The following is a 21326-nucleotide window of genomic DNA, read 5'->3' on the forward strand; positions in this document are numbered from 1 at the left end:
CCCCCCCACCCCCTGGAGCGCTGCTTTACCGCATTATATCCGAATTCGTGTTATATCGGGTCACATTATATCGGGGTAGAGGTGTATTTTCCTTCTGAATCTACATCTACCAAATGGCTATTTTGAATAGCTAACTAACTAACACGGCTACCCTTCTGATATTTTGAATTTGTGATTTCTGGTGAGTTTGATTTATGGGGTCAGTGAGAAGTGAATTATTTTCTTTTCTTGGTCTTATCTCTTTTTCTTCTCTGGGTCATTTCCATTTCCTTTAGTTAGAAAGCTGATATTCCTATTTTTCTTATTAGCAAAGCTCCCCTCTTGTGTTTATAAGCATATTGCTATCTGTTTTCCCAAATTATTTTTATCTGTTCATTTCTTTGGATTAGGGTCCCTGATCTGTGATATTTAGTTCAGATAATCACACTTTTTGCTTATTCTCTCATTGTTAGAGTCATTTTGTGGGTGTTACTAAGCTAATTTGCTGAATAACCTTTCCTAAATTCTATTAATTCCAAATCCTTTCTAGCCCTGGCAGTTGTGAAGAAAGCCTAAAAACATGAGCTGAGTGCACCCAAAAGGCTCAGAAACTGGAAGACAAAAAGAACCCAAAAGTATTCTTTTAAAAAAAAAAATCTCACGAGGCCTGACTCAAGATTTTTTAATTCTGAGAGTTTGTTTCGGTCTTCCACTTGGTGATGACAGTAGCTCTTGTAGACTTTTTGGCACATAGGGACAAGGCAGGGGAGGAAGAGAAGATAAATATTTATCTTCTCTCCAACCCCTGCCTTGTCCCTATGGACAAGAACACATAGCAAGGAAGAGCGTGTCTGAGTGGGTTTAGGATGTTTGGTTGCCATGAATAATATCTGAGGCACCTTTGACTCCTTTTCAACCCGTTGAATAGCTGTACTAGTGTTTGCTGTAATGGGTGCATAACTAAGGGCGTTGTACTGTGCCCTTCCCTTAAAAAACAACAAGGAGTCCCGTGGCACCTTAAAGACTAACAGATTTATTTGAGCATAAACTTTCCTGGGTAAAAACCCCACTTCTTCTGCAGGCAGAGTTTCTGTTTTCAGGTTCTGGGAAAACACTTCAAATTCCCCATTACTCCTTTACCCCTCTCTGCCCCTGCCCTGTACTGAGGGGCTAGCGCCACAGCCCCAAGGCTTAGAGTTCCATACCAGCTCGCAGGGAGGGGTCATGCAGCAGGGCAGTGGAACGTCGGCGATGGGGAGGTCGATGACATCACCGTCAGTAGGCGTGTCAGAACAACGGAAGTACTTTCCTCGACCAATGGGAAGTCTGAGCTGAGGTCACGGGGAGAGGGAAGTGGGGAGAAGCCGGAAGTGCTGGTTTCATTGTGTGTCTGACGCTGCTGCCGGCTGCCCGGATTTCAGCCCCGTTGTCACCGCTGCGCCTCGTTCGCTGCCGCCTTCCCCGCGCGCCGTGTCTGTCTCCGCCGCGTCGCCTTCCCCGCGCGCCGTGTCTGTCTCCTCCCCGCCGCCGCCTTCCCCGCGCGCCGTGTCTGTCTCCCGCCCGCCGCCGCCTTCCCCGCGCACCGTGTCTGTCTCCTCCCCGCCGCCCCGCTCTCTGGATGCGCAGATGGATCCGGTAGGAGTCGCCGCCGCCCCCGAGACCGGCCCGGGCCCCGCCTGGCAGAGCAAGGTGAGGGGCGGTACTGTGAGGGGCTCCCCCGGGTGGCGAAGGTCCCGTTCTGAGTCCCCTTCCCCGCGGGAAGTCCTGCCCCAGGGGTTTCTGCTGCGTGGGAGGGGAGAGTCCGGTTCTGCAGGGACTGGAGGAGCCGCTGATGAGTCACCGCACACGGCGGCTCCGGGCTCGGCTTCCTCCTCATAGACCATCAGGGTTGGAAGGGACCTCAGGAGGTGATCTAGTCCAACCCCCTGCTCAAAGCAGGACCAATTCCCAACAGTAGGCCCAATTCCCGCTTCCTCCCAGCTAGCGAGGCCGGATTTGACCGACCGCCCCAAGCCCAGGGCTGACCCGAGCCCTGCGGGGAAGGACGGTGTGGGGGGCCCACGGCCTCCCTCATCGCCTCCTTCTGGGGCTCGCAGATGGCAGCAGAGACTGGTCTGGGCCCCAGGCAGTTCCTAGGGCTCTGTTTCCAGTGTCACTCGCTGAGCTGCGCCAAAGCTGCTCTTCCTCTCTAGGGACAAGTGAGGTTTTAGGCTTATAGATTTTAGGGCCAGATGGGACTATCATGATCATTTAGTCTGGCCTCCTGCACATTACAGGCCACAGAACCTAACCCACTCCTGTAATAGACCCATAATCTCTGGCTGAGTCACTGAAGTCCTCAAATCTTCATTTAAAGACTTCAAGTTATAGAGAATCAACCATATACTCTAGTTCAGACTAGTGAGTGATCTGTGCCCCACTTTACAGAGGAAGGTGAAAAAATCTCCAGGGTTTCTGTCAATCTGACCTGGGAAAATTCCTTCCTGATCCCAAATATGGTGAGCTGTTAGACCCTGAGTATGTAAGCAGGACCCTCCAGACAGATGTGGGAAAGAATTTTATGTAGTACTTGAAGCCCTCCCTTTCTGTATCCATTGGAGATATTTGTTGATAGCAGTCATGGGTAGGCTACATATCATTGTGGGCAATGTCATCATACTATCTCTTCCATAAATTTATCAAGTTTAGTCTTGAAACAGGTGAGGGTGGTTTTTTTTGCCCCCACTTAGATAACTGTTCCAGAACTTCACTCTTCTGATAGTTAGAAATTTTCATCTGACTTCTAGCGTAAATTTATTGATGGCTAGTTTATGTCTTTGTTCTTATGCCAACATTGGTCCTTTACTTAAATAACTCCTCTCCCCCACTTGTGTTTACTCTTCTAATGTATTTATAGAGAGAAATCATATCTCCCCTGAGCTTTTGTTATGTTAGGCTAAATAACTTCTTAAGACTCCTCTCATAAGGTAGGTTCTTCATTTCTCTGATCATTTTAGTAGCCCTTCTCTCCACCTGTCCCCTTTTTTAAATTAATCTTTCTTAAATGTGGGAGACCAGAACTGTACATAATATTCCAGATGAGGTCTCACCATTGCCTTGTATAATGGTGGTAACACTTCCCTATTGCCTGGCAATACCTCATCTGATGCATGTTAGGATTGCACTATCCTTTTTCATTGCCACGTCACATTGATCACATCATACCGTGATTGATCAGTACACCCAGATCTTTCTGCTCCTTTGTTGCTTCCAACTGATACGTCCACAGCTTATGTCAAAAATTCTTGTTGTTAGTCCTTAAGTGCATGACTGCACTATTACATTTCATCTGATTTCTGTTTCTCCAGTTGTCAAGGTCATCCAGATTTCTTGTATGATATTGTTCTGATACAATGTTAAGGCAGATGCCCTAAAACCTCCCCTTTCTCTCTCCCCGCCCTTAACTAGGAAGGAAACACCACAACAAAGTTAAATAGGCTGTTGCTAGGCTTGCCTTCAATCTGTGCTGGGAGAAGCAGGGAGGGTATTACAGGTTGCATTTGTGAGTTTGTATCTGGGATGCTCAGATCTGCACTACCCGGAACAAAGACCATCCTGACAGATAGCAAAAGACACCATGGTCCTGAGGAAAGGTCTGAGAACCAAGAGCTTCTGTGTCCTAACTGTTACAAGGCTTTGGGCAAGTCATTTTTCACTTCTCTTCTGACATCTAATGCAGTAGGGTTCAAATTGGATTCATGTTTGCATGGTGCTTTGAATGCGCTAAGTGCCATGTAAGTACTAAGCATGACCACATCTACCAATAGATCCATTTGGTATTTGAGTTAAAATTTGGCATGCCAGTGGTAGAGCCCATTTTAGATGCTCCATTACTGTGTATCTGCTCTGATGGGATTATTAAACTGTTCCCTCATAGAAGTGATTAAATATAGCCTTAGGGTCCACTCTCAGGTGCCAGGAGAGAGGCGGAACTTGTCTCAAACCTGCTGGTGTAGCCTAAAGTGGGACATCTAACTGCTACAGTCATGTAGAAATCATTTTTTGTCTGTGGCTTGAAACCTTTTCCAGAATGTAATTTGGGTATAGTGTGACCTAACCAGTCTTGACCTATTGTATTAAACTCTGAAAGATAGTGATCTACTCTGGCCTTTAATAACTTTGTCCTCACTGTAATGACATATGCTTGTAGACTAAAAAAGACTTAACTATGCCTGCAGAAGGACATGTCAAGATGTATTCAGCTCTAACTCAGCAGACTTTGTGCATGGCAATGAGAAATGCACATAGATGAAGTAAACAAACCTCTTTTAACATTTTCAGTACTCAAATACTTTACTCTTAATTTCTTCAGGCAATTTAGAGTATACTCAAATCTTTTCAGCAAAAAAAGGGCTCAGAGTTGGTTGCCAAAACTGATGAGCAGGCTGCAGTGGAATAGACAAAGGTCTGAAGTCAGCAGTGAATTGAAATTGATAAGTTTCTGTTCAGCCTACTGCTTGCTGGCTAAAGTTCCTGTTGGACCCCTGACAGGAGGGTCAGTGCACTCAGACCTTGATTCTGGGCAAAACTCTAGCACTGTTTAAGTCAATAACAAAACTCACATTTGATCCAGAATTTAGACCTATTAAATCTTTTTTGGGTACATCTCAGAGATTTTGAAGGAATGTGTTGTCTGTTATAGTTTCCAGAGTCTGGAAAGGAAACCTTTAGTTGTACTTGTGATTATTTGGAGATCCCCACTATCCCACATGGGATTTTATCCTGGCTGCCTAAAAGCTGCTAATATATCTTTCCTCTCTATTCTCTTACCATTTGGCAAACAGATCTTTCCTTCTCCTTGATGCTTCAAAGGGCACTGAAACAAACAAGTCTGCTCTCTAGTTTTCATTTTGTTTCAGTCTAAAAAATATGTTGCTGAGAAATGTATAACACATTCTACTGGATTTTTAAAAAAATAGATATTAACTTCAATGTGTTTTTCCTTAGAGTAAGTTACTGTTTAAGATGAATTTTGCTTTGTTTATACAGTGCTTGGCACGATGTGGACCTGACTTGATCAAGATCTGTAGGTGTTGTGCTATGGCAATACTATCTCTAATAAAACCTCTAGAGTGAGTTGGTGGCCAGCTTAAAAATTGTTCTCCCTGTTGGCGATATAGATGAAACACAATTCTTGAAAATAACAGGTTTCTTTACTGGGACACACTATCTTGGATGTAAAAGTGCCTGAAACTTAGGGCCAGATATTCTGAAATTGCATCCACATTCAGTTGGACTGCATTCAGGTGCAAAGTTTATCCTGCATGATTGTATTTGCAGGATTTGGTGCTTGAAGTCTACAAAGTATTTAAACTTGTGAGCTAATTTCTCCCTTCTTAGAGTAGCCCAGCCCCATGGACTTCATTACCAATCAATATGTAACTTTTAATTGTTACCGTTTCACTATGACCTTTCAAGCAGTTTTAACTTGGAGACTTGGCTGAACGAATGCATTTTGCACATTTATAACTTAATATTCAAAGATATTTAACTTTTGTCATTCAAATGTTTGAACAGATAATTTTTCCAAATTGGGGGAGGGGAATTCTGAACTGAGAGAGAATATAGTAAACTTCAGCCCCAAACTGTTGTTCACATAACTTTCTCAAAAGGGAGGTTTTACAGAAATTCCCAGTTCTGACTGTCTGCTATTACCAGGTGGCTCTTACAACATACTGTGTTGTGAATATATTCTTTAACAATCCAAACCCTCTGAAGTATTGGCACTGCCCTCTTCCCTATTTACCTTATGGTAGTCACTTTAAAGGAGTACTGTTGTACTTTAGTCTAACAGTATTTGTGAGTCTGTGAAGGAAAGAGAAATCAAGACTACATCAGTTTGTGCTGAACCTATTGGTAGTTTAACTGTACTAACAAACAAAGTAGCCTGTATATCTAGTTGCTGTATTTCAACAGAATGTTTCTTTGCAGTGTCCATGGGGAACCCCTAAAAATGAAGCAATATCATGCTCTCTTGCTGATGTGATGAGTGAACAGTTGGCAAAAGAGCTGCAACTGGAAGAAGAAAAAGTTGCTTTTCCTGAGGTGGTTATGTAAGTTAATCACCTTTGAACTTAAATCCTGGGTTAGTAAACTTGATGATTGCCGAGTCATCGTAGGTCTTCCTACATGGTATCTTAAGTAAAGGTGTGTAATTACAGTACCATAGTAAGTATTTTCCTCTCTGTCACCCTTTCCTTGGTCCATTTATGGTAGCGCCTCTAGAAATGTATTGTTTAAAAACACCTATTCCAGTGGTTCTCCAGTATATGAATCATGTGGATCTCTTCATGAGATCCACTCATAATCTTGTTCTCTCCCCAGTTCATACTACTTTTGTGGAGAAGGCTCTTTAGACCAGTGGTTCTCAACCAGAAGTACGCAGCACACTAGCAAAGTCAGTACAAACTAAAATTTCATATAGACAAAATGAGAGGATAAGCAAACTTTCAGAAATAGTGTGCTGTGATGCTTTTGTATTCTTATGTCTGATTTTGTAAGCAAGCACTTCTAAGTGAAGTGAAACTTGGGGTACGCAAGACAAATCGGACTCCTAAAAGGGATGCATTATCCCCTGTTATTTTTAGTAAAAGTCACAGATAGGTCACGGGCTTATGTGAATTTTTGTTTCTTGCCCACGACCTATCTGTGACTTTTCCTTAAAATAACCATGACAAAATCTTAACCTTAACCATAGTTAATTATTGAGAAGTTTTGCATTTAAATGCAGTTTTTCCAAGATGCTGTATTCAGTCTGGAATAAGTTAAGGGGATACAAGACTATGTGTTTACTATGTTAACAGAACTTTTATTCCCTTTTTTTATTGTGCTTAGTGTTGCCGAAGGGCCATTTATTACAGGAGAAAACACTGACACTTCCAGTGACCTAATGCTAGCCCAGATGCTGCAAATGGAGTTTGACAGGGAGTATGATGCACAGCTTAGACGTGAGGAAAAAAAGTTCAATGGAGATAGCAAAGGTACTACCTTCAGACATGACAGTCTTGTTAGACAAACAAGTACATTTATTTTATGACACCTGTTTGAATGGACTGAGCTGCGAAGTAGTGGTGAATGCATGTTAATTACAAACTTTCTAATTTGTTTTGTTTCCCAAGTCTCCATATCCTTTGAAAATTACCGGAAGGTGCATCCCTATGAGGATAGTGACAGCTCAGAAGATGAGGTTGACTGGCAGGATACCCGTCATGATCCCTATAGAGCAGGTATTGGTTGAATTTACTGTGTGTACAAAATGTACTATATAGGCCAAGATTCTCAAAAATGAGAGCCTGAAATTAGAAATGAGAGATACTGGGTACTTGGCACTTCTGAAAATCATGCTGTTTGTTTTCTATTTGTTTATTCTTTATTATTTAATTTAGGAGCCTAACTTTAGGCTCCTATTTTTAATATATTGGTCTCTGATTACATGTGCCCTTTGTAAAGTTTTTATTTATTACAAATGAGGTTGCCTATGGTTGTGTGTGTGTGTTATCAAGGCAGTCCTTGTAATGAAGATTTCAATGCCCAATATGCAGCAAAGAACACATTGGTTAGTCTTAATAGCTGGGTATTTGAGGTTACCTGTTTGGAGGACCTATGTGTCTCTGTCATCTATTCCTTCCTAGAGTATGTGCCATCCTGTGTAACATAGGATGTATTATTTTAGAAGTCCACGAAGTGTGCAGGATGCTTCACAGAAGGGACTCTTGTTTGCTTTTTACATTTTTAATTAATTGATTTGCTTATTGTGGGCATCATGGAATAGCTACAAATATATTACACATATACTTGTGTATACATAAACTTTGACTTGTATTGTTCACTATCTGTAGATAAACCCACCACTACTCCAAAAAAGGGCTTTATAGGAAAAGGAAAAGAAATTACCACCAAACATGATGAGGTTGTATGTGGAAGAAAGAATACTGCTCGAATGGAAAACGTAAGGTCCACCGTGTGTGTGCAAGCATATGTATAAATGCCTTAATTCAATCAATATTTGGAGGATTTTAGAGAAATGTATGTTTGTGTGCTGCAGTATGTTATTCTAACTGTCCTTTAAATGAAGATTGTGAAACGTTTGGATTAATTTTTTGATAGAGGTAAGTATTGGTGGAAAACTGAACTTTATTTCTAAACTGTTCAAGTAATACTGTATGTAAGTGATACAAAAATGTTTATGTACAGAAATTACTTTAGCACAAATATACCAGCAAGTTCAGTAATGGGGAAAATCATCAAGCTTACACTGGTAAACATGCCAGTCATGTAATCCAAATGATTTAAAAAACAGAACAAAAAAACCTTACCTGAGTCAGGGAAACTGAGTCTTAATCACTTAGATTATAAGCCAGCGTTCTACACTGTCTATTCACAGCAGTAAATATTTGCAATTTGCATTAACATAGCTGTATCAGAAAATATTGGAAAGAAGGAAATGCACGCCAGTATAATCTTTATAGGGTAAATGATGTGTAATCTACTTAAAGAGTGGGTGAGAGCAATTGCTTAGCTCTTGATTTAAAATTATATTGGAACATTTTGTTAGCACTCTGTAAAACTTGCTTGGTTGAATGCTGACACAGAAGCCATTAACTGAAGCAGCCACTCTTCGAGTTCTGAAGCTAAGCATTATAAAAGATAGTTCTTGAATATTGGAATCAAAATCTTGTTCGTTTGCTGTATCTTTGTCTGTCTCAAGTAGAGTCTTTTTTTAAAATACTTTGTGTGTGTGTTTTGTAGTTTGGACCTGATTTCCAGGTTGGAGATGGAATTGGAATGGATTTAAAACTATCCAATCAAGTCTTTAATGCCTTAAAGCAACATGCATACTCTGAGGAACGTCGAAGTGCCAGGCTCCATGAGAAGAAGGAGCATTCTACTGCTGTATGTCTTGGTGCTAAGCCATTTTAAATCCCAAACCTTCCATACCAACTTGCATATCATTTTGATACATTTTAGAAAGAGTAATCCATTTTGACTAAACCAAATGAGCAATGTTTGACTAGGAGATTACTGAATAAGTTTGTATTGTATTAACTCCTATAGTGGGAAACTTTGCCTTCATTTAAGCCACGTGTATTGTGCTCAGATAATGTGATCACAGCTGCCGTATAAATGCATGCAATATTTTGATAGGCTTCCCAAAATAAGAGTAATCAAGTTATTACCAATTTGCTTGGATTTTCTGTATCTTTAATACCTTGGAGCTGATCATCTGCTTCACAACTATTTCTGGAATTTACTCTAGGACTTAGTTATAGAAATCCTGAGAAAAGAGGGGATTAATCCTAGATACCTGGAGTATACTACTTTAAATTATCTTCGTAACTAGAGCTTCAGGAAGATAGGTTGCTATTTGAACTCCCTCAACTTGTCATCTAGAAAACCAATTGGTATTCCTGATTGGTTGAAACAGTTGATTTTTGGGGGGGGAGGGAGGAGGCGAATTCTAGTGCAATGGTCTTGATTTTTGCCACTGAGTTATGGGGATTTAGAGAGAGGTTAAAAGTGCTGTCCATCTCAGTGTTGTCAGTCAGTAAAATGGGTATAATACCTAAACACCTATGAGGTATTTAGGCTTCATGTTTGTAAAGCTCTTTGAGACTCAAATATGTAATGTGCGATATGAAGTGCTGATAATGCTCTTCTCTGTGCATAACAGAAAAGATGTGGTCCTTGTGCCAAGGAGCTTACAATTTATAAAAGACAGTATTAAGTAAAATAAGTCTTGGGATAAAAGAGTTGTTCTGCTAAAGTGTAGAAACAAGAACAACCTACTTATGCTTTTTCTCCTAGATTGTTCATGAGAACACATTTTGCCAGTTGATTCAAATCAGATGGAAAGGGTATTATCCTCTAAATAATCAGAACCGCCACTAGGTTTAAATGAATTTAGATAAATCATTCACGTGTTTACTTTGTTTCTCCCTTTCTCCTGTAGGAGAAAGCAGTGGATCCTAAAACACGTTTACTTTTGTACAAGATGGTCAATGCTGGGATACTGGAGACCATCACTGGCTGCATTAGCACAGGAAAAGAATCTGTTGTTTTTCATGCTTATGGAGGAAAGTAAGTGTGTGATTGTCATGCTTTGGAGTGCAATCCAGACCAACAAGGGGTTGTCACTACTTGCTCTGCAACCCTAGGGTGCCTTACAGTGCTTTGCTGCTGTAGCTCCCAGGCTGGGAGCTCTCTCAGTGAGCATACAAGCATGCAGGTCACACCCTGAGTGTGTGTCGGTGTGCTAGACAGCCCTGGTTCAGCATCTTCTCTGCAGCCCCACTCTGGCTTTCACCAGCCTTGGTTACAACCAGCAAGGTGACCCCAACATGCTCCCAGTACTGAATTTTCCCAAAATTGTGTGCACTGCAATGCCCAGCTCTCCCCTGGCAAGTTGAGAGATAAGGTTCATTTGTTCCCTTAAAGCAGCGGTTCTCAGACTTTTGTATTGGTGACCCCTTTCATAAAGCAAGCCTCTGAGTGTGACCTCCTCTTATCAATTTAAAACATTTTTAATATATTTAACAGTATTGTAAATGCTGGAGGCAAAATGGGGTTTGGGTGGATGCTGACAGCTCGCAATCCCCACCGTAATAACCTTGGGTCACGACCCCCTGCTTTAAAGAGACAAAAGCACATTGCAGCTTATTAACTGGGATGAATACACCCTTCTCTCAAGCGCAGCCCTGAGTTGGTTTATAGTAAAAATAAAACAAATTTATTAACAATAGGCTGTAGGCTGAATGATGCCAAGTAAAAGAAATAAAAATAGAGGTAGTTATAAGCAAATAAAAGTGGGTAAAAATGCATCTACAAGTCTAAAATTTAGTCTAGCAAGGTACAGGCTTTGTTCAAGATGGTTTCTATCACCAGTCTTCCTTCTTCCCAGCCCTGTCTGACTTTCCCTCAATCAGGACCTTCCACAGAAGTACAAGATGCTGGTTTTGCCTAAGCAGGTCTCTCTCTCCTATATATTCAGTTTTTCCAGAGATTTCAATCCCTGCCCCCTTGGTTGAAGGACCCATCCTTCTCAGCTTTCAACAGCTCTATTTCCTTGTCTGTCTAGTGATGGATGTGAAAGATGGCTTCTGTCTTTGCTTATATCTCTCAAAGTTCAATGATCTAGTTTCAAGCAGCAGAATGACCTCATGCTGTTCTTCCCTTCCCATCACCCTGCTGATTTCTATGTAAATACGTCTTCCATTGTATTTATTTACACCTGGCTTAATTTAATTGGAGACAGGTAGATAGCTGCCTTCCCTCCTGTCTGGGTAAAACCTGTTTCTCTCTTTGTTTGGACAAAGACTTTAAAGCATGATATCAATGTGTCCTTTTATAGTGTTAATACATAGAGCCCTCTTTCCTAGACAGGGCATCTGCCCCCATATTTTCTTTCCCCTTTATATATAAGAAACCTGTTTTTTGTCACTTTTGTCTGTTTAGTCTTCAGGATATATCAGAGAATATCCATAATTTCACCTACAAAGTTGTTACACGCATTTCACAGTGACATTAATGACCTTTGTGGTGTTAGATTTCAAACAGTATAATCACATCACCTTTTAAATAAATATCATGACAGCAGTATGTGAGGTGTAGTGAATGTCAGGTGTGATGAGTTGCTGACACAGAGTGGTTATCAGTTACTAACACTGGCCTTAATGGTGAGACGATACGAAAATAGGAAGAAGCAGCAAAACACTTGAGCAGTCTGGGTTTTCGTATTCTGAGATTTTTATGTGTATTTACAATATCATTGTCCCTGTTGAAGTAAGGGATGTAAATAACAGTTAAAAAAGTTAACCAGTTAAATGATTATCAGTTAACGGTTAACTGAGGTAGCTCTCGGGGCCTCACTGGGGTTAACTGGTAAGTCTAATGCTTACCAGTTACCTGTTTAACCTTTTACATCCCTAGTTGAAGTTTATATATAAAATTGTAAAAAGCCAAAAAGTACATTTAAAAAAAAAAAAATCCCTGCTATTTTCCTTCTCCAAAAATAGCCTAGAAAATTAACGTAAAACTTAAGTATAAACCTTCATAGGCTTGGACATGTGTCCTTGTTCTGGGCCCCCCTTCAGTGTTAGGCCTCATGCCCTTACCTGTCCTTTTTTTTTCTTGCCATTATCCCACTCAGGCTGGGATCTGGGTGCAATACTTGGTCTGTGTCAACCACTTATTTAACCCAACAGGTCCAGCTAGACATCTGCATTTCTTCCCTTTGGGAGCAAGTGGAAGAGTGACCAAACAGTCTTCTTAAAACAATTGTTTTTATTTAGCAATAGAAACAAGGCGTTAGAGAATTTTAAAACTGACATCAACAATCAGGTCTCTTACATAAAGGGCTACCATTCCTGATGGTGACCTAGGCAGTCATAGCTTCTTAAAGGTGCCTGAAGTGTACTTTAACCCTGCCAGAGTTCTTTGTTCTCCTGCATCTGGGGTTTGGCCTTTCCTTGTCAAACCAGTTTCATAGGCTGACTGGAGACAGAACCAGGAAAGCCAATCATTCTGGCATTGTCCCTTAACTCTTAAATGTTTGCTGAGAAGTAGGTATCTTGAGCCATCCTTCTCCTTCCTCCCTGTGTTTGAGAATAAACCAATATATTTATATAACAAACATATTCATATAGTAAACATGATACCAATAACCAGGCCTACAGTATTCATAAATTATTATAGGACAGCTCCATAATTGTCATAAAATGTTATGTAAAAGTAGAGTTAAAATTTTAACCTGGGTTTCAACTCTATCCACTGTACAGACAAACATCAACAGAGGGAAGAAAGTAAACTATAAAAAAGGGGCTATTGGTGATTGGACATACAGTGATTTCCACATTTCACCTTTTACAGAGGTTTCATTTAACCAAATAATATTTAAACTGTATCAGTTCCATTTCATTCTAGAAATGTATAATAAGCCTACTTGATAAACTTTTGGTCTTCATAACTGAAGTCCTTCACAAGCTATTAATACTATAATTCAGTGGTCCCCAACGTGGTGCCCACTGGCGCCATAGCGCTCGCTGGGGCATTTATTTGCGCCCACCTAGTGCCAAGCAGGGGAGAGAAGCCATGGCCCCATGCCTGCCGGGGACAGAGAACTCCGGGACTGCAGGCTGCAAGTACCGGTGTTCTCTGTTCCCGGCAGGTGTGGGGCCTGCCTAGTGCCCAGCAGGGGAGAGAAGCCGTGGCCCCAAGCCTGCTGGGGACAGAGTACTCCAGGGCTGCGGGCGCTGGTGTTCTCTGTCCTCGCGGCTTCTCTCCGGCTTCTCTCTCCTCTCTGGATTCATATATTATGGATTATTAAATATGTTTTTCGTATTTAATGTACAAATACAAAATAAGCCTTGAAAAATTGTTGGCGCCCGCCACACTCTTCTGAAAACATGAATGTGCTACTGGCCACAAAAAGGTTGGGGACCACTGCTATAATTGATTTAAGAACCAAGTTTAGCCAGGGAACTCTGCAGTCTTTTCATGGACTTAACTTCAACATTATGTGCTGTGTTTTGTTTCTGCATGATCTTAAAACACCTTTTTTTTTTAGAAACAAACTCGATTGTGCAGAGACCTAGATGTAGATTAAACATTTAATTTTTGTTCTTGTTTTTTTTATCATAAGAACGGATGAGGATGATAAGGCTGTACCTCCAGAATGTGCCTTAAAAGTATTTAAAACTACCCTTAATGAATTCAAGAATCGTGACAAATATATTAAGGATGACTTCAGGTTTAAAGATCGCTTCAGTAAACTGAATCCACGGAAGGTTATCCGTATGTGGGCGGAGAAAGAAATGCACAATCTAACAAGGTACAAAACCAGTATAATTGGTATTAGTGTCTGACTTTTTTTTTTCCCTGTTTTTCAAGGAAGTTTTGCTATATCACTGTAAAGTCCTACTTTGATGTGGGGGCCTTAATGCATATGTTTACTCCAACTCTCACATCTTATTACATATAATTTTAATTCATACAGTTGAGATACTACAAATGTTCAGCTCCTTATTCCCTATATGCTTTCAAGTTCAGGATTGTGTAACTGAGCACATTTATTTTATTTTGTATATTGGGAAATCTTTCAAGTAAAAAAGTGTCTGGTCATTTTAAATTGTTGCCAGACCCCTATTGTAATCAAATCTTTGAAGCCACTAGCATTTACCTCTGAAAATTACAATCTAAAATGAAACCAAAAGGTTTGTAGCCTTCAAGGCATAATGTTTTTGGAATCCACTGTATGGCTTCCAATGCTTTCATGTATATTTTATGTGAATTACTACATTGATCCAGAATAAACTTGCAAAAATGTTTTAGTACCAGAGAAGGGCTAGCATGAATTTTTGACTTACTCTTGCAATAATATCTATCTTCTGATCTACAGAATGCAGAAAGCAGGAATCCCTTGTCCACAAGTGGTTATGCTTAAGAAACACATCTTGGTCATGTCTTTCATTGGCCAGGATCAAGTTCCAGCTCCTAAACTGAAGGAAGTAAAACTCAATAGTGAAGACATGAAAAAGGCCTACTATCAAATTCTTCATGTAAGATGATGCTGATGTCTTTACCCAACGTTCTGGCAACAATTCCTGGGAGAGTAGTATAGATCAGTGCTTCTCAAAGTCGGGCCGCTGCTTGTTCAGGGAAAGCCCCTGGCGGGATCCAGGCCGGTTTGTTTACCGGCTGCGTCTGCAGGTTTGGCCGATCGCGGCTCCCACTGGCCGCGGTTCGCTGTCCCAGGCCAATGGGGGCTGCGGGAAGCGGCGCGGGCTGAGGGATGTGCTGGCTGCCCTACCCGTGGCCCCCATTGGCCTGGGACAGCAAACTGCGGCCAGTGGGAGCCGCGATCGGCCAAACCTGCAGACGCAGCCGGTAAACAAACCGGCCCGGACCCCGCCAGGGGCTCTCCTTGCACAAGCAGCGGACCGGCTTTGAGAAGCACTGGTATAGATGAGTTGTATATATGTATTCTTCACAATATATAAAACCTCTGGACCTCCATATCAGCAATGTTTTGCAATAGGTATATTTTGTGGCGTATGAATAAATGAGGATAAATCAGAAATGATGCATGAGAGGAAAAATAAGACTTGGAATTTTCTTGGATAGAAAACAAACTTAATGCTGAGTGGTGACAAAATGGCGCTTGGTAGAAAACCGCTATTCCAGGTCAAAGGTCCCAGGTTTAGGAAGAATTACTCTTAGGGGAATTCTGCGCCACTGTGAATTCATGTCCTCTGCAGATTTCTTTGCTTCCCTGCAGAAAAAATGACTTTCTGACGGGAAAGCAAAGGGAAGCCACAAGAGCGGTCACGTGCCCCTCCCTAGCAGCGTGAGCACGTCATTTCACATGCCCGGAGCAACTGGTGGAGAGGTAATCACCACAGGGGAGGGAGGCTAGGGACATTCTGGCTGGTGGCTCCTACCCTGTGCTGGGCTCAGCTGCTAGTCCTGACTAGGCTGGGAGCAAGGGAGGATGGGACATGTTCTTCCCCTGCAAGGAGCCCGTGCTGGGTCAGACCCATCCCCAGAAACCTCTCCTGGCTGCACAGAGATCTTCCCCCTTCCCCGCCCCACTTCCTGCCACAATTGCTCCTCAGTGCGGGGGTGGGGATCACTACAGGGGACTGATCTTTTTTCCCCCCCACACACATCTTCCTAACCCCTGTGCATTTGGCACTCCCACCCTGCTGAGCCTCACCCCCTGCATCCGGACCCTCCGCTCTGCACCCAGACAATCCTGCCGAGTCACAACCACCTTCACCTGGACCCCCTGTGCAGAGTCCCATTGCCCCTGCACCCAGAACCCCCCAGCAAGCTCCCCCACACCTGGATTCCCCCCACACACACGCTAAGCCCCTCCACACTTGGATCTTGCCAGGTTGAGCCAGCTTGCCTGCCCACACCATGCTGGAACTTCCACATTTATTTATTGACAAATAACATTTGACGAATTTTAAAATATTGTGTGCAGAACTTTTAATTTTTTTTTTTGGTGCAGAATTCCCTTAGGAGTAAAGAATATTAGTGATCTAGTGAGTGTCTCTGCTGAATTCTTCTGGTCCTATATAAATACTTGTATTATCATATTTAATCTCTCTAATGTACCTTTTCTACGTAACATTTAAGTGGCTCCATTAACCAAACTCTCTTGTTGATTTGTTTGGGGGGTGAGATGGAAGTGTGAGGGTAACTAAGGTGGGATGAAAGTTATTCTGGTTTCAAAAAAACAGTGGAGGACTTTACTCTAAAGCCCTTTAACTGTCTCAGCCAGTCTGATATATACCCATCAGTGTGAGTGCAAGAGAATAAAATTTATAGCCATTGACCTGCAATTGTAAATACTTAATTGTTTATTCTCCATTTCAGCTGGATCAAATAATATTTTGTCAGCTGTGTGTACGTACTCTCAATCATTCTTATGACTTGTTTTTCTGTAGTCATAATGAGAAAAGCTAGGTAGAAACTAAAGATTCCTTGCAGTTAAATTCTGAGACTTGTGGAGCTACACATATGTCGTTTAAACTGAACTTAGTCGGTGTTGGGCACTGTTCAATACATAAAGAAAGATGAGGTCATAGCTCAAAGGAACTCAGTTGACATTCTGCAGATATAATGCAGATGCAGAAACCTAGAATGAACAATGTAAGACTGAATCTCAGAGGTGTCTTTCTCCTACTTAGTGTTGAAGTATTTGGACTCTCACTGTTGAAGTTCAACTTAATTCGTTTTGTATAATTCCTAATGTCATGATTCTGGGTGAAAAGTCATCAGTGAGTGCTTATCTGTTTGATAGAGGATGAGGTAAAAGAGTTGCCTATACATGCCTATCTGTCTACTGCAGTTGGACTGGTTGACAGAGTTCAGATAAGTTTCCTAGTCTTAATGCTTTTCTTTAGCATAACTGTTTTCCTTGAAATTCTGAACATTTAGTTTCTATTTAACAAGAATAAAAGATGTGAAGTCACAATTCCTCACATTAACCAACTGCATGTACTCTTGAAATGTGACTACTAGTTGGATGGAAAAAATGCTTTGCTTTACCCTGGATGTACAAATAGTGCTGATTAATTACCACTCAAACAAGTATTCTTTGCTTAATTGATAATTTGTCTGACCTCTCGCAGATGATGCAACAGTTATATAAAGAGTGCTCACTTGTTCATGCTGACCTGAGTGAGTACAACATGCTATGGCATGATGGAAAGGTGAGCATATTCTTAAAGTAGAAAAAAAGGTGTATTTAATGTTGAGTGTCTTTATGCACTATGTGAACCAGTACGTTTACCTGTTTACTTTAGGTCTGGTTAATTGATGTAAGTCAATCTGTGGAGCCAACCCACCCTCATGGACTTGAGTTTTTGTTCAGAGACTGCAGGAATGTTTCACAGGTAGGAGTTCTGCAGTTCGTGACCTCTGTTTGTTTGTTTTTCTGCAGTTAAACTCTGATGTAAAAGGCTTTGTCTTGGGACGGAGAACAGACTTTTAAATATATGAAGTTGATAAAATCATCAAATTCAATTTTGGAAATTATCACTTGTAAATGTTGAGTGATGTGTTTAGATACAGGAAGACCATATTGGAGTGAGATTCAGATTAGAGAGGAATAAAGTGGTGCTCCTAGAATTGAAACCTGCTCTTGGATCATGTTGCTTGGTTGTCTGGGGGGCGGGGAGGGCAGAGGGGAGTCAAATTTAAGTGCTACTTCCATATCTGATTAGTAATTGTAGTTTGTGAAATGCACTGTGTGTACTATTTTATAAACTCATGATTAAAGACACTGTAATACATTCTTTCATTTTTAACAGTTCTTCCAGAAGGGAGGTGTATCAGAAGCACTTAATGAACGGGAGCTCTTCAATGCTGTCTCAGGTTTAAATATTGCAGCTGACAATGAAGCTGATTTCCTAGCTGAGGTAAGATTCTCTCTGTGGGTGATATCTAATGCTAGTAAATTAAGGTCAACTAGCTAGCTAGTGGCCAGCCACAATCCTATTTCTTCAACATTCTTAGTTATATGACTAATCCTATTAGGATAGCTGGTGAAACTAAAGTAAACATAAATCTCCAGCTTTTTAAATTCCGATTTTTCTAGGTTGAAATAGCAATAACAGAAGCTGATACAGACAAATTACACCAGTTGTATGTTAATAGCTCTTTACGTTATCTTAATTAAAACAACCTCAGTTATATGTAAGTCACAATGTTTCTTAAACCACTGAATGAAAGGTTTTTTTAATAAAAATACTAGTGGGGTCACGCAAGGACAAAGAAGCTGTTAAAAAAATTATATAACTTTTACTGCTTATTTTCAATAATTTTAAATGCAAAAGATTAGAACCTAAAAATAAAGCTTATGTCAGGGGTTCCCAATGTGGTGCCTGCAGGTGCCATGGCGCCCGCGCCCGTGTATTGGTCGGCTTTCTTTTTTTTTTTTTTTTTCCCCCTCCGCTGGCAGCACTCGGCCTTTTTTGGCACCCGCCAGACGTCTGAAAAAGGTTGGGGACCACTGGCTTATGTGCTAGGATTCTCAAAAATTTAGGATCCTAAAATTAGACTTCTAAAGTCACATTTAACTTCCTGATTTTTTTTTTTTTAAATCTTTGCTGTAACTTATTTCTTTTAAATGTGTCCTGATGTCATATCAATTACATTCTGAAAAATATCAGATGAAAGGGGAGATGTCTTAAGGAGGAAGAGGGGATGTGTGTATATATAGAGAAATGTTTAATGTCTTCAAGCATTCTTGAGTTACTAGGTAAAAGGGCACTTAGTAGTAGTAAAGCATTGGAGAGTTGCCCCGATAGGCCCTAGCAGTGCAGACCCATGCTGGTCCCAGCCATAAAGCTATGTATTTCTGTATTAATGCAGAAACATGTAGGGGGTGAGAAATTTAGTTCTAGTCAGCTCCTGGACTGGCTGTGCTACCATTGTGCTCAGCCAAAGAAGGAGAGAAATAAGACACAATGTAACATTCTAGGGAACTGCTACCAGTGTTGTTTGTTTTTCTCCACTCTCAAATGCTGGTAAGTGTCCATGTTTCATTGAGTTGTAAGATGGTTTTGGTGTTCTCCTGCAAAATCCTTTGACTATTTTGTTTTATGATTTGCAATAATAGGGTGAGATGCATTAATGTGTGAATGTTGTTATGCAATCTGATCTTTCAAAGACTAATTTGGATAGCCCCTCTGTAAGCTTCAAACCATAACTTCCAAGCTGTTAGGGACACCATTGTGAAGCCCCACTATCTTCCCTATTTACATTCCTTCTTTTCTCTTCATTTCTTTGTCTTCTCTTCTATAAGTATTAGAGAAAGTAGTGCCCCACACTAGCTCTTTACAGGCTGCAGACCAAAACAGAATAGGACTGTACTATTTTAATCATGTAAAGCACTTGAGTATGACTTTATTTACTGCTCTGCTAGTACCATTGACATGGGAGATGGTGTGGGCTAGGCTGTCCCATCATCATGAGGCTACTCTGGAACTTCACACCGCTTTTGGGGAAATTCTGGACACAGTCTAGACTCTGGGGACCACCTCCTTCCCCCTCAAAAAACCCTGAACCTGAAAGCATTGTATGCACTTCTGTTCCATTAATTTGCTCAAGGTAGATGCTTCTTAAAATCTCCTAAACTTTGCATATCACACCCTTGATTAAAGTTGGTGTGGCTGAACCATTGAGAGTGTTAGATATTCAGGAAATGGATCATAATGTGTGAACTAGTTTACTCCTGTAAACTAGCTGTTTTAACACAATATTTTGAAGCACTTGCTTACAGGCCCAGTTTTTATAAAAACTTCAGAGTGGATTTATTTCTATCTTACAGATTGAAGCTTTGGAAAAAATGAATGAAGATCATGTGCAGAAACATGGAAAGAAGTCACCATTTTCAAGTGATGGAGATCCACCAATAATATACAATGAATAGCACTGAATGCATAACTGCTTTAAAAGAAACAAGTTCACTGCTTCTAACCATGTTAGTGCAGTGGTAAATGTCACTTCCAAAGACGAGGGAATCTGTGGTTGACTTGGAATACCAAAAAGGAAAACACAATGAGTGTACCCTGGTGCTTGTGTTTTTTATATTGGCCTGCAAGTCAGGCTCTTGGGATTTTAGAATGGCACTGTGAGAATAGAATGTCACCACATCTAATGTTCTGATGATTTAACCAACTTTTCAGTTACATTAGATTATTGTAGCTGAGTTAATCATATTTTGCATGATTTAGAGCTTAAATGTCTTAGTTTTTTTTTAAATTGACAATTCCAGATTAGTAGTGGTTACAGTGTAAACGGTAGGGAAGAGCAGTAGTCCCTATCATCCTTCCCTTTGCCACCCCTAAAACCTAACTGGTTTAAGATTCTGTATCTGTTTATACACAATGTAGGTGTAGCCCATTTTTCCACATTTAAAACAAGCAAACAAAAAAGAAAACTAAATTACAGATAGCCATCACAAAAATCTGATTTCTTAATATAACCATCTTTCACATGTTTTAAAATCACTTTTTTTCCCCTTCACATAAATGGAATATGGCTTAAGATGCCTGTCTAAATATATTTGCATGCAATATGGTGGGGAGCAAGCCTGAACTGTCCAGAGGGATGAGTTGGCAACATGTCAGGGTCTCCTGCTAGCTGCGCTCAGTTTACATAAAGTGGAGCAGATAGCTGTAATCTTTATCTTTACTATAGAAATCCTTCAGATTACAGGTTGAATCAAAATGGATCCTTGGCATTCAGTCTATATTGAAACTCTGGCTTGTACTTTGGACTCTTCTGATTCAACTAAAATTAAATTAGAAATCTTAACAGAACCAAAGCTGATTATCACAACTGATTTATTACACAATGGAACTGCGGCAAGAAATAAAGATGAACATGTTTTGAGGTTTTTCTCCTACTGAAATAGAAATTAGAACTCAAGAAAGTGCTTATGCGTTTTTCATTGACATTTTGACTAAAAAGTATCTAATCTTTTGCTTCTTATATATTTTATATATAAAACTTTTTAATCCTGTCTAGACCTCACTAGAATTACAGTCTGTCAGAAGATTTATTTCTGTGAAACAATGCATTTAGAAGATGAACTGATTGAATGGGGTGGTATGGATTAGAAAATCCTGAAGATGAAATCATTTTCTGTTTACTTATTTTATTGCCCTTTGTAAAGCTACTTGTTACCAGGCAGGATATATTGTTGCTGTGTGTGACATTCTCAAAGTGTGCTGTGAAAGTGCTCTTCCTGTTGGAAAATGAATGGTGAAGTAAAAACTTGAGATCTTGTGGCTGTA

At 40.6% G+C, this 21326-nt stretch overlaps 1 protein-coding gene across 1 annotated transcript; it reads left to right on the forward strand.

The window, feature by feature from the left end:
- Window positions 1-1356: 1356 nt before the first annotated feature.
- On the forward strand, window positions 1357-21326 carry RIOK3 (RIO kinase 3). The gene is made up of 13 exons (XM_034762770.1): window positions 1357-1668; window positions 5950-6071; window positions 6853-6998; window positions 7137-7244; window positions 7857-7966; window positions 8767-8910; window positions 9968-10095; window positions 13655-13843; window positions 14411-14570; window positions 17154-17234; window positions 17328-17417; window positions 17835-17942; window positions 19856-21326. Exons 1-13 carry the CDS (start codon window positions 1606-1608, stop codon window positions 19955-19957), a joined length of 1551 nt encoding a protein of 516 aa, XP_034618661.1. The 5' UTR covers window positions 1357-1605; the 3' UTR covers window positions 19958-21326.

This window comes from Trachemys scripta, chromosome 2 (genome assembly GCF_013100865.1).
Source record: "Trachemys scripta elegans isolate TJP31775 chromosome 2, CAS_Tse_1.0, whole genome shotgun sequence".
Taxonomy (NCBI): domain Eukaryota; kingdom Metazoa; phylum Chordata; order Testudines; family Emydidae; genus Trachemys; species Trachemys scripta.